The sequence below is a fragment of the Nyctibius grandis genome, chromosome 32 (genome assembly GCF_013368605.1).
Source record: "Nyctibius grandis isolate bNycGra1 chromosome 32, bNycGra1.pri, whole genome shotgun sequence".
Lineage (NCBI taxonomy): Eukaryota > Metazoa > Chordata > Aves > Nyctibiiformes > Nyctibiidae > Nyctibius > Nyctibius grandis.
The window spans coordinates 3,100,406-3,112,697 of NC_090689.1; the positions used below are offsets into that span (position 1 = coordinate 3,100,406).

General features: G+C 38.8%; 1 protein-coding gene across 1 annotated transcript in view; it reads left to right on the top strand.

The window, feature by feature from the left end:
- Nucleotides 1–12,292, top strand: part of STAG1 (STAG1 cohesin complex component) — a 163,170-nt gene that overhangs the window by 113,557 nt on the left and 37,321 nt on the right. Inside the window, exons 14-20 of the mRNA XM_068421035.1 lie at nt 779–893; nt 2,814–2,931; nt 4,075–4,178; nt 7,057–7,149; nt 7,275–7,364; nt 7,553–7,756; nt 10,200–10,270. Of these exons, the coding sequence (XP_068277136.1) occupies nt 779–893; nt 2,814–2,931; nt 4,075–4,178; nt 7,057–7,149; nt 7,275–7,364; nt 7,553–7,756; nt 10,200–10,270 (795 nt within the window). The remainder of the gene's footprint in view (nt 1–778; nt 894–2,813; nt 2,932–4,074; nt 4,179–7,056; nt 7,150–7,274; nt 7,365–7,552; nt 7,757–10,199; nt 10,271–12,292) is intronic.

Genomic DNA, 12,292 nt, shown 5'->3' on the forward strand with positions numbered 1-12,292 from the left:
CACCTGCAGAGGTGCTCATTTCTTATCAAGGAGATAAGAAATCCTTATCTTCTCAATGAATTGTAGTAGTGCAACCAGAATACTGTGTTTCACATTTCTCATTTGCTTTGTGACTGCGGTTTCACTGCAAAAGTAAGGAACAGTTCTCACACTTCTCGAAGTAAAACAATCGTTGCTGTAACTAATGTAGGCATGTCTGAGGTCTCTTTCAGCTAGCAAATTGGAGAGTAGTTTGGAATTAGTCATGCATCAGGGAACTCAATGCAGTGTGTATAATTTACCTGACAAAAACCCCAAACAGCTGACTGGCAGCTTGCTTTATCCTTTAGGCTGCTGCTGGCACCTGAGGTTGGTTGTTTAATGGGATGTCAAGTTTGTTTATACCATATCCCAGTCAGCGTCACCACAGTGAATATACAGCCTCAGTTCTTCAGGCACTAGTGGAATAAATGCTACCACCATTGTAAGACTTGATAAGTTAAAAATACAAAACTTTACAAATTATGCAAATATATACAAAATCTTTCAATATAAATATGTTTTGGAGAGCTTTTTCCTATGTGAAATTCTTCCAGCCCTGTGAACTTGAAGACTCTGAAGATAAATTCATCTCTTCAGACAGGCAGAGGTCATGCCCTCTTTCCCTTGCAAGAAATAGCTTGAGCTACTTTCACTATGTTTTATGAACAAATCTACTGTATCAAGAATGAATGCTCATCATATTGCAGAAGTGAGATTTGCTTTGATAAACATGACGGCTCCTTTTGCTTATTTTTAGACTGTTCAGCAGACATGATCCCCAAGCTGAAGAGGCTCTAGCAAAGAGGAGGGGGCGAAATAGTCCAAATGGAAACCTTATTAGAATGTTGGTTCTTTTCTTTCTTGAAAGTGAGGTAAAAAAATCATTTTTAACCTTTAGATGTTTAATAAAACCTGGAACTTAAGTAGTGATTTATCAACATGCAGTAACAAGTCGTCTGTCTTTCCTTTTTTTCTTAATTTCAGAAATACTGTACGCCCTTTACCCTGCCCCCCATTTCTTTGTCCATCAAGCAAATTCAACTCAAAATCTTCTTCATGGTTTATTTTGCTCTTGCGTGTCCCCACTGTGCTCAGCGCTGCATTGCCAGTAGTATGGTGGCTACCAGGATTCGTTGCTACATAGAAATGTAACTGGTTCTTTTTTGTAAGATAACAATGTAAGGAGTTTACCTCTGGAGTTACTCTTTATGGAGTAAAATCATTTGAACCAGAAAGGAACAAAAACTACATAATACCTCAAATGATTATTAGAATCATAGAATAATTCAGAGTGGAAAGGTCCTGAGGGTCATTAGCTCAAAGCAGAGTCAGCTGTGAGATGAGATGAGGTTGTTCGGGGCTTTATGCTTGAAAACGTTGGAGGACGGAGACTTAAGCATATGTACAATGACATTAAGTGTTTGATGAATACATTCAAGATGAGATGTGCCCATAGTTTATGTCTATAGAGACAGCATATATGGGAAGTTTTATGGTAGGCATACTGATAGTAACTTAGGTGGGGAATGGCAGTGGAGTGGAGGAAAACTTGAGAAGATAAACTATCAGGTACAGGATGCTCTGAAGACAGAGGGGGAGAGGTTTAAAAACGATACATTTGATTTGGTAATAAATAGGTGGCAAAGGAAGACTGAAAGGAATGACAGAAATGTTCCTCTGCAGAAGGGAGGGTAATATTTTTGTGTAAAAAGCAAAAGGAAAGGTATCGCAGTCAGGTATTTTAATTTATATGAAGACTTGACTGCGAGGATGAAAAGAAACGCAGAGATGCTGAGAAGGAAGGATAACATTTAGGTCCAGTGTTAATGTTAACATTTTATAGAAACACCTTATAAACCTACAACTTACATCTGGATGAAATGTCACCACCTGTGTGAGCCTTCAGTCTGCTATCTGAGCGTATTTTTAGTTCCAGCTTCTTAAAAACTTAGATTGTAATAGATCATTGTATTTTCTGGTGAAAATACCTTAAATCTGAGTGCATGTGATTGGGAGTTACCTAGCGTTAAGCTTGTCTGTCCTCCTGAGGAGGAAAAACTGTGACATGTGACATTTTGCCTAAAGCTGTCAGAAAGAGAAGAGTAGGTAAATGTACTGACACCTCCTTCCCTCCGCTCTTAGATGTTTTCCAGTTAAAGAATCAGTTTGGCAAGCACATCAGAACTGCATATTGTCCTTGGTACTTTTTGATAGTGGTTAAAGATCACTTTATAAAATAGTAGAAGCCTATGGATTATTTTTCTCACCTTACAATAGTTGTGTTAATTCACGTAAAAACATTCTTGCAGTTAAAGTTAGTGTTAATTCTATACCCCCTGAAATCAGCAGGATTTCTGCTACTGTTTCCTGAGCATGTAGCAGCATGTATGAAAAATAAATGACTGTTGAAAACTAATATATTACAACTCTCCCGTAGTTTCTTGTCTCACCATCTCTCCTTTTTATAATGCAGTAAGAAAGTGAGGAAAGGTAAGTTCGTGGCTTCTAGGTCAAAACTCTGAGAAAGATTTTTCACAAACAAGCTGCTTTATGGAAAAGAAGGTCAATTTGTTTTTATTCCATTTTCCATTAAAACATATCCCCATTGTCATGCAGTTTTATTATTCAGTTGGAAGAAGACCTTCCAGAGTGGTAGTTTCAAACTGTACTTTCTTTCCAACTAATGTAAGAATACATGCCCAGGACACTCTCTGTGACCAAACAATTGTGAAAGTTGAAAAACTGCTGCTGGTACCAGAACGCTGTACTGATGGTTGCTTTGGATTTTCTAGTTGCATGAACATGCAGCCTATTTGGTGGACAGCTTGTGGGAGAGCTCTCAAGAACTGTTGAAAGACTGGGAATGTATGACGGAATTGCTCTTGGAGGAACCAGTCCAAGGAGAAGAAGGTAGTTGTTTAACCTCTATACTTTATTGATATTGCACAATATTGTTAATTATTCCTTAATAAGGTGTTTCAGTGTGGGTGATAGAGGTATTTATGTTGTGGTTTGTTTAGAAAGCATATTTGAAGAATTTCATTTCAGCCATTTTTAATGCACTTTGCTTCAAAAGCAGCATTTTTGCACTCTGTTTTTCATCTTGTGAAGTCTGCTGAACTGTGGTTCCCTGATATTAAAGGCTAGGATGACTTCTTGTCTGAATGTTTAAATAACTAGTGTATACATGAACATTTAAATAAATTAAATAGCTAATGCAATTCTGGTTAAACAAGCACTTCACGCAGTGTTAATTAAATACAGGGCTTTTCCAGACAATGTTAAAACCTAATGAATTCTCAAGAGGAAAAAAATAAGGGGATTTTTCACCATTAGTTTCAAATCTCTTGGCTAATAATAGATCTGTGTGCACATGGTAGCCAGGGAAGCTGGTGACAGAGAGTCCCTGACGGTAATGAGTGTCATTCAAGATCCTTTATAATCCTTCAGGGTTCTCCTGCTTCAGGGACCTTCGCAGGGGTTAGGTGGTTGGAAAACCAATGTACTCTTCCTGCTTCCTACCATGATGTGCTGATCATCTCCGTGTTTCCAAACCTGACCTTTTGGTATCCACCTGCTACAATTGTGGTATTTATATTGTAATTTCCTTAGGAAATTAGGCACTTTGGTTATTTCTTTCTACGTAGCCTAGTAGGGTTTGATCCTCTCGAAGTGACCCAAAGTACTTCCCAAAGAACAGAAGTAATACTTCATGACAGTGAGAATATTTTATAAGGAAGTGACAGTGAACAGTCAGTCGCTCTCTGTCCTCCATGATGCTCTTTATTTTGTAGATCTTTGTTATATTCCCCTTCATTCATCCTTTTTCCAGACTACATTTCTCTGGACTGCTTTCAGTTCTGCCATATCCATTTTGAGATGATGTGAATGGTGATTCAAAGAGCAAGCAAGAAAGCCTTGGTTTTATAAATGGGACAAAATGACGACGTCTCTGTTGTTCTGTGTTTTACAACTGCATTCACACATTTGTCATCTGTAAGATGTCCTGCACACACATCAGAGCTGATGTTACTTGTTCTTTTCCCTCCACAGCGATGTCTGACCGGCAGGAGAGTGCTCTTATTGAGCTGATGGTGTGTACAATCAGACAAGCTGCTGAAGCACATCCTCCAGTAGGCAGAGGCACTGGCAAGAGAGTAAGTGGTACTGCAATAGGGAGCTTGGACCTGTGTGTGTTACTACAGTAACATAAAATATTTGTCTACGGTGCCACATTTTGACACTTTCAAATTAGATTTTTATAATTGGTGCTTCCTGTTTCATATGAACATTTTTGAAGAAAAATAATAGAAATTCTATTTCTGGACACATTTGGTTTTTTGTTTGTGTGTTTCATTTTGAGTTTTTGCATTGCCGAGTTAAGTAATATAAATTTATATCATGAAAATATTTTAAAATTATTTTATTAGATATTCTTTTAATCATACCCCTGGCTTACACTTGTAATGTACCTACATCTACAGCCCTTAATGTTAAATCTAGATTAGAATCAAAAGTGTAGAGCTCAGGAGCAGAACAAGACTACCTCTGACTGTCTTCCATAAAAGGAATGTGCTGCTAATATGGACATAAAATTTGCAGAAAAAGCCAACAGTATCTTCATCGTGAGAGCAGTTAAGCACTGGAACAGAAGCTGGGAGTTGGTGCAGTTTCCATCCTTGGCAGTTTTCAAGACCTGACTGGACAAAGCCCTGAGCACCCCAGTCTGACCCCGAGCTGGCTCTGCTTTGAGCAGGAGGGGGTGGCACTGGGACCAACCTGAATGTATCTGTGGGTTTATGTATCCATCCTCTTTGGTCTCTTCCACTGACTGCCCTAAAAATCTAAGAATTTGACCTTCTGGCCGTACTGCAATCTGGCTGCCTCTTTCATTTGTTTTATAGTGACTGTTTGAGCATCAGTGGAATTCCTTGCCTAAGGCTGGGCGTGCACTTTCAAGTATTTCAGTGTAAGTCACAAGGTCAGGGTGATCAACAGGCTTTCAACTGTACTCTCCATAAAGACAGCATCCACGTTCCAAAAGAGTCTCAGCTTCCCAAACGTATCTCCCTGATTTTTGGTAGTCCCCCTCTTATTTAGGTTAGACTAAAATGAAATAAACCCATGTGAACATTTGGTACTTCTGTTGTGTGCTGTTCTGAATATATTAAAGCAAGCCACAGACTTAATGAAGGTGAAATCTGGATCGCAAACCTAAATGCAGTTACTTACCTTCTTAATCTTTATGTGCCAAAACCAGGTTAGCATCATGTCCAGAAACAGCATCCCAGGAAAAGCTGCAAGAAACCATCAATTTAAACATGCTTTATGTACCTTAACTTATAAAGCATATTCTGAGAAATTCCTAATTTATTAAAACATTTCAGGGGTGAGAGGGGAATCTCTGAAAGCGCTTACTCAGATTTACACAAGCATGTATTATCCTGTGTAACCAAAACTGTACTGTAAGCACAATTTAACTGTGTTTTGTCTCTAGCTGTAAACCATTCTAGCAGACTAAGCAACCTTTAAATTTAACAAAAATTTCATGTTTGTATTCTGTTTGGAGCACCGAATGATGTCATTTAGCTTTCCAGGTATTTTTTCTATCTCAAGAGATCTAAAGTTCAGTTCACTTAAGTTCAGCAAATTGCTTAGTCTTAGATTTTCAATGTCTCTATTTCTTCAAAGCTCAAGAAAACACTTCAGTAAGGTAAGTTTCACCTTCTGAAGGATGATCAAAAGAGCCTCAAGATCATCCTAGGGACCCAGATTAATTAATGGCACCACTGAATAGCAATATTTGGTCACCAGAATATGACTGGGTTGTTAGGGGGTGGGAGCTGCATTTGTGTTGCCTTCCGATGAGCTAGTGGCTTCTGCTGGCATGAGCAGTGCTGCGCTGCAAGGTGGTACAGGGGTTGTGGTCGCTGCTGCATCCAGCTGTCTGCCATGTACTAGGGAAGTTTCTTACCCTGGTTACAAATTATTCCCCTTCATTTCTACGTTTGTTCTGGATTCCTGCTGACCCAATAGGCTACCTGTCATCCAAGCACATGTTTTGTTTCCAGCTGTTCCTCCTCACTTAGAGAGATGTAGGTGTGACATTGAGCTTTTGCTTCTTTTCAGTTAGATCATGAGTTGTGGGATGGTAACTGCAGGGATCTCTGACTTGTCAGTAGAGGTTTGTCATGTTCTCGTGATCTCGCTAGCATATTCTCTGAGTTGTAATGGGAGCAGATTTCTAATTACGCACTCGCCTTCTTGTGAAATAGTTTCCTCTCTGACTTCAGCTTGTAACCCTTATCGTGCAGTCTGGCAGCTTTGCTATACGTAAATCGTGAGCTAACTTGAGTATTTTATTATCATCATTTGTTTTCAAAAGTATTCTCCACTTTTCTGAAGCCGAGAAGCCAGATCTAAGCCTTTATGAAGCATGCTGTTCTGATTATTGTCTCTCTGTTCACTGTTTCAAGGTGGTTTTGCTATGACAGCAGTAGTAGCTTCAGTGTATCTGTCACTGAAATTTGTAAATGAGTTCTGTGAACTCGGATGTATGTTCTCACCGAGAATTACATTCCAGTTTAGAGATGAGGCCATGAATCTGCTAATGAAAATCACTGTTACAGTGTGGTTTGGGTTTGGTTTTCTTAATTACACTTCAGTTCGCCCCGAGGTCTTACATTAACGCTTTGTTTAATGTGTGAAAGCCAGAGCTCAATTTGCTTGGAAGCAATAGCAAAACTTCCACTGACTTGGTTTTATTTGAGTTTCAATCCTAAAAAAAGTTGATGTGTCGAGACAATATCATACTGGATGATATATTTTCCTTTTCAATCATGGCTTCTTAGGGCACATGGTCCTCCCATTTAATCACTCTTCGGTCCAAATGTGTTTGAGTTTTTTTTCCCTCCTCTTTTGATTTATTAAAAATACACTTGCATGGATTTTTGTTTGTAATACAAACTTTAGAAAAATTAGTGACTGCTATATGCAGAAATTGTGTTTACTTTAGTTATTTCTGATCACTTGCAGGTCTTGACAGCAAAAGAAAGAAAAACGCAGATAGATGACAGAAATAAATTGACCGAGCATTTCATTATTGCACTTCCTATGTTGCTATCAAAGGTACATTTTTCAACAAAGTAAATCTCTCACTGGGATTTACAGCTGTCTTTAAACTTTTTCATTCTGTGGTGTAGGTGTTTATTTTTACTTCACTATTTTTTTGTTTTGTTTCAATGATGTTCTAGTATTCTGCTGATGCTGAGAAGGTTGCGAATCTCCTGCAGATCCCTCAATATTTTGATCTGGAAATCTATAGCACGGGCAGAATGGAAAAGGTATAGTACCTTGGGCAAGAAGTCTGGGTGCTTCCCAGTATCCCAGTACTGTTCTGGTCACACAGTCCTGTGCCTTCATTTGGCACGTTAGCAATCCAACCTTGGTTTGGTGTATCCTTTGAGTGACTTTTTCTTTGAGTTTCATTGTTCAGGTAAGGTGAAAGCTGAACTTCTTTTCTCATCTACAGCATCTGGATGCCTTACTGAAACAGATTAAGTTTGTTGTGGAAAAGCACGTGGAATCAGATGTTCTCGAAGCCTGCAGCAAAACCTACAGCATACTCTGTAGTGAAGAATATACAATCCAGAACAGAGTTGACATAGCTCACAGCCAACTTATTGATGAATTTGTGGATCGATTCAACCATTCGGTAGAGGATCTGCTGCAGGAGGTTTGTTTTCTTAAAATGAATTTAGTTAGACTACCCAAAATATGCTGTGATAAACTGCAGAAAAACATTCTTACCAAGTCACGAAATTATCCATCTGAAGATGTACTGCGGCAGTAACTATTTCATAATTATTTGGAGCTATTTCTCCATGTAGAAAATCCCCTGGACTAGCCATTAAGCCTGCAAAGCATTAATGCTGTAAAACAAGGACCATGGGACAATCCTGCTTCTGAAAATTTAGTCTAGTATTTAAACAGTCCACATAAGAAATTAAATGGATGAATGGGTGAAAGCTGATGAAAAATGCAGAGAATGGTGCATTTCCATTAATGCTTGTGGTGATTCCAGTAGTCCCAAACGCATATGCAGGCAGCAGAATCAAGATTGGATTGTCTTGAATGGAAGAGAGGATTTAGTAAAATATTTATGATGGCATATTGAAAGAGCTCTGGAAATAATGAAATAAAGATACAGGTCTGAAACCTGGAGGTACCTGGCATCTACTTATAAGAATTTATCCTTCAAAATGCATAAAATAGAATACATTAACTAAGAATAGAAATCTTACTCATTTTCTCTTGCTTTACATCAATTTAACTTTGTGCAGCACTATTTAATTTGTTGTAATTCTTGTGCTTTTTAAACGTAACTTAAGGGCTGTATAGGTCTTTTTCTTCACTGCTTGTAGTCATGCACTGCACTGTGGCAGATGCGTTTGATTTTTGATGTACATTTATAGAAAGTTAAGCTACAGTTTCTGTTTTAGAATTGCATATTAAAGAAAATAAGCTTTTTTCTATCTTTAAGTAATACGCCACATACAGGCATGCTGTGTATATCCCTTGTCACATTGCAGAGTAAATAAAAATTTGTCTGTTGCTGTAGGAGCGTACGTGAGTAAAACAGGCAGCGCATGCAAGGAGCAGGCACTCCACGACCCAGAGGAGTTAGTGTGCCACTGGACATTCTTTGATAGATGATTTACTTTGCTGTCTACCTGTCTGATGTTTTATATGTGCTTTCTCAGAAACTTCTGAGCAGAACCTGAAAAGACATTCCAGAATTTGTGCTACATCTCTGCCCGTGTGTGTGTGGCAAGGGAATCCTTTCAGCTAATGCCACATTACATGTCTTAGCCATGTTTTAATAGCCATGGATTGTTGAAGTTCCTCCTCTCTGGTCAACAGGACCAAAAGACCTTGGGCTCGTGAAGGAACATGGGCCAGTGACACCAAAATACTTCTGATGTATCCCCTTCCTTTACCCAGCTTGGGAAGGAGTAGGGAAATGCAAGCAAGGGCTTATGAACTTTGTGTATATTTTCTTGGATGAGAGAGGGGTGAGGACTGAGGATTTCAGAGAAAAGCTGTGTCTGAAAGTCATATGAGAAATGAAGAATTAAGAGGTTTAGATCCCTAAGGAAAAGGGAGTGTGGAGGTCAGACATGACGTAGAGAAATAAGTCTACTTCATCATTAAAGACATTTTAAGTTCAAAAATATGCATACTCGTACCCAAGCAAGTATCCCCCTGCTTTATGGCTTCCCACTAGGTTGATAATGAAACATTGATTGACAGTTGCATCTGAAGGCAGGAAAATGTCTTAATTGTTAGGCTTTTATAGGGGAAAAAATGATCAGAATGAAATGGAGAATTGTTGTAAGTGGGTTTCCTGTTTCAGAAAGCTGCTGGAAAAATGAAGTTTTGGAAGTACCTTATTTCCACTTGTTTTCACTAAGAGAATTTGCTGTTCAGTTTGCATAAAATATTAGAATAATGATATTTTAAAATGCCAGAAAGAGAAAATCAAATGTAAATGAAAAGGCTGTATTTAATTGTGCAATATTTATTCTTGAACTGTTGTTTCCTCAGATTTGTAAAATCTAAATTTAAAAAAAAACCCCACATACCCCTTCCATCTAGTTCTGAATGTATGTCAGTGCGTACACATAATGTGATTGTCACGCATTACTGTGTGTAACAGTGAACAGCAGCGAAGGGTATGGCAAGAAATAAGTTTTCCCACTGATCCTTTTTAAAAGCTTGCTGTTGACATCTGCAGGTTTCTGGCGTGGAGCAAGGCAAACATTTGGCTTTATTCTTGTAGCGCGTTCATCAGCTGATGGTTTAACTGCAATTCAGTCCTTTTTGTAAAACAAGGTAGAACTCAGAGTTTATTCTTGGGAATGATTTCTACTGCTGGAGGATACTGGTTTGAATGTTAACACAGTGATACTGCTGAGTATTGTCAGATGACCTTGCTTATTTCCTAGCGCTGTGCAGTGGATGTTTAAATATTATTATGGAAGCTAGATAAGTCATTGGAAAATTTGGAGTCTCTTTTGGTGTCAACATAAACCCTCCCAGAAATCTGCTCCTCCCTGTGCAGTAATGTACTCTGCTGGATTGCTGAACTCTCTTAATGGATTTCCTTTCGTTTTCAGGGAGAAGAAGCTGATGATGATGACATATACAATGTGCTCTCCACATTAAAGAGGTTAACCTCTTTTCACAAGTAGGTGTTTTTTTCCCTCAAAAATTTACTATGTTAACTTTATAATTTCAGTGAGTATCAGTTGATATCTAGCGTTAAGAAATGAGAAAATATATGGCATGAAATATGAAATGGAGATTGATGAATGATTACTGGTATTTGTCAGTGTAACTGTTTGGATTAATCTGGGTCCTTGGTTAGTTAATGCCATTACTTTTACAGATTTGATTTGCAAGTGGCATCCCATCCCTTGCAATAAACGCTTTTACACCTATGAGTATCTTACTAAAAGTCATACTCCCCTGCGTGACAGACAGTTGGTGCACAAGGGACGCTTCTTATCTCTGGCACCAGTGGATGCAGACCAAATCTGTGCTTTGAGCCTCAGCTTAGGAGAGCCCTGGAGGAAGTTTTCTCTCAGTTTCTCAATGCTTTTGAGGTATTTCTCCTCACAATTACAGAAATAAGTAGTAGTAGTAGTAGTAATAATAATAATAGTTTATGATCAGAGTCTGGAAGATGCATTCCCTTCCTGCAGAAAAGCCAGGAATAGTTTCTCGTTGAATTCTTGGCAGTTTCTGTGTAGATAGCACAGAAACTCCTTCACTAAGCATGAATCCAGCTCAGTGGAACCAGGCAGCAGCTTTTCAGGGTCCTGCTGCTCTCAGTTAGACCTATGGGCACCCTCATAACGTGTAGAGCAACCTGGAAAATTTCACTTGAACTGTGAATTTTGGAGCATAGCACAAAGACCTAATCTCCCCCTCCTATCAGCTGTAGGAAGTAATTGCTCCTGGTCAGCACGTAAGAAAGCTTCACATGCAGATGGCTGAGCGCCACGAATCGTTTCTTCCTTATCACGAGATGCGAGAGAACCTTGCTTCTGCCACCTCTTTTATACAAATTGTATTTAGTGATTTCATTTCTCTTTTCTTTCTGTGCTTAGTCTTCACTTATCATGAATTCTGCATTGGATCATTGTATGAAATGGTTCTGCAATATCTACTCTTTGTTTCCATTCAACAAGAGTCCCACAGAGCTCATTAAATTGTTACTAATTTCCGTAGTGCAGCAGGCTGACACATGTGCAAATTAGGTTTTCAGTCTCCCTGGTAACACGCTGGAGCCACTTCTGCCTTTCCTGAGAGGACTGGAGAAAGCTATAGATCACATCCAAGAAAGAAGCACAAATCTAAGGCTTTTCTGAGAGTCTCCCATATATATTTTTTTCTTTAGGGTTCCAAATTTCTAGAGAGTTAATTCGGCCTATGAAGAAAGCTTTGTAGAATAACACACAAGTCGAGGTCGGGGACATCTACCTTCATCTTCAAAAAATAGGAAAGAGAAAAGAATCAAAGCTGAAGAGCTGAAGAGCAGCTGTGTATCATTTCTCAGCTGATTTGTTATTTATGATTCTAGTTCAAGGGGAATTTCTAATTAATACTTGCTTGCATATAAAGAAGTTAGGAAGTCTTTTCATTACTTTACTGAATGTTATGTCTGATGTGATTCCTTTGTGAAAGGAAACACTCATACCATCCGAGACAGAATTTCTGCCGAAGCTTTAGCTATGAGATATTAGGATCTTCCAGACTCGCATTGAGTGTTGCCATCTCAACGAACGGTGGCTGTTGTCTGATAGTGTCATTGTCCGTCATCAGTTGGGAGCCAAAAGAAATTAAATCAATGGCAGAAGTTGAAATTGCAGGCTAACTACTGATACCTTCCAGATCTTCTAAAAGTGCACTGATAAAGTAGTTGCTGAGGCTTTGAAAAGAAACAAGTCCCTCTTCTTCCAGTGAGAGAAACTTGACTGTACCTTATCTGTGCTTGTGTTTCCTTGGTAGTCGCCACTTCTTTGTATTTTAGGAAAAAGCAGCCCAGCAAGGTGGGAAAAAACCATGGTAGGGGATTATCAGAAAAGCCTTCCAGACCAAAAAGCTTCTATACTGCGATTTCCCAGGCCTGAGCTAATCCTCTTTCTGAGAGGGTCATGGCAACAAAAGGCTCACAGCACACTTTTTAATTCATGTCTTTTCATCA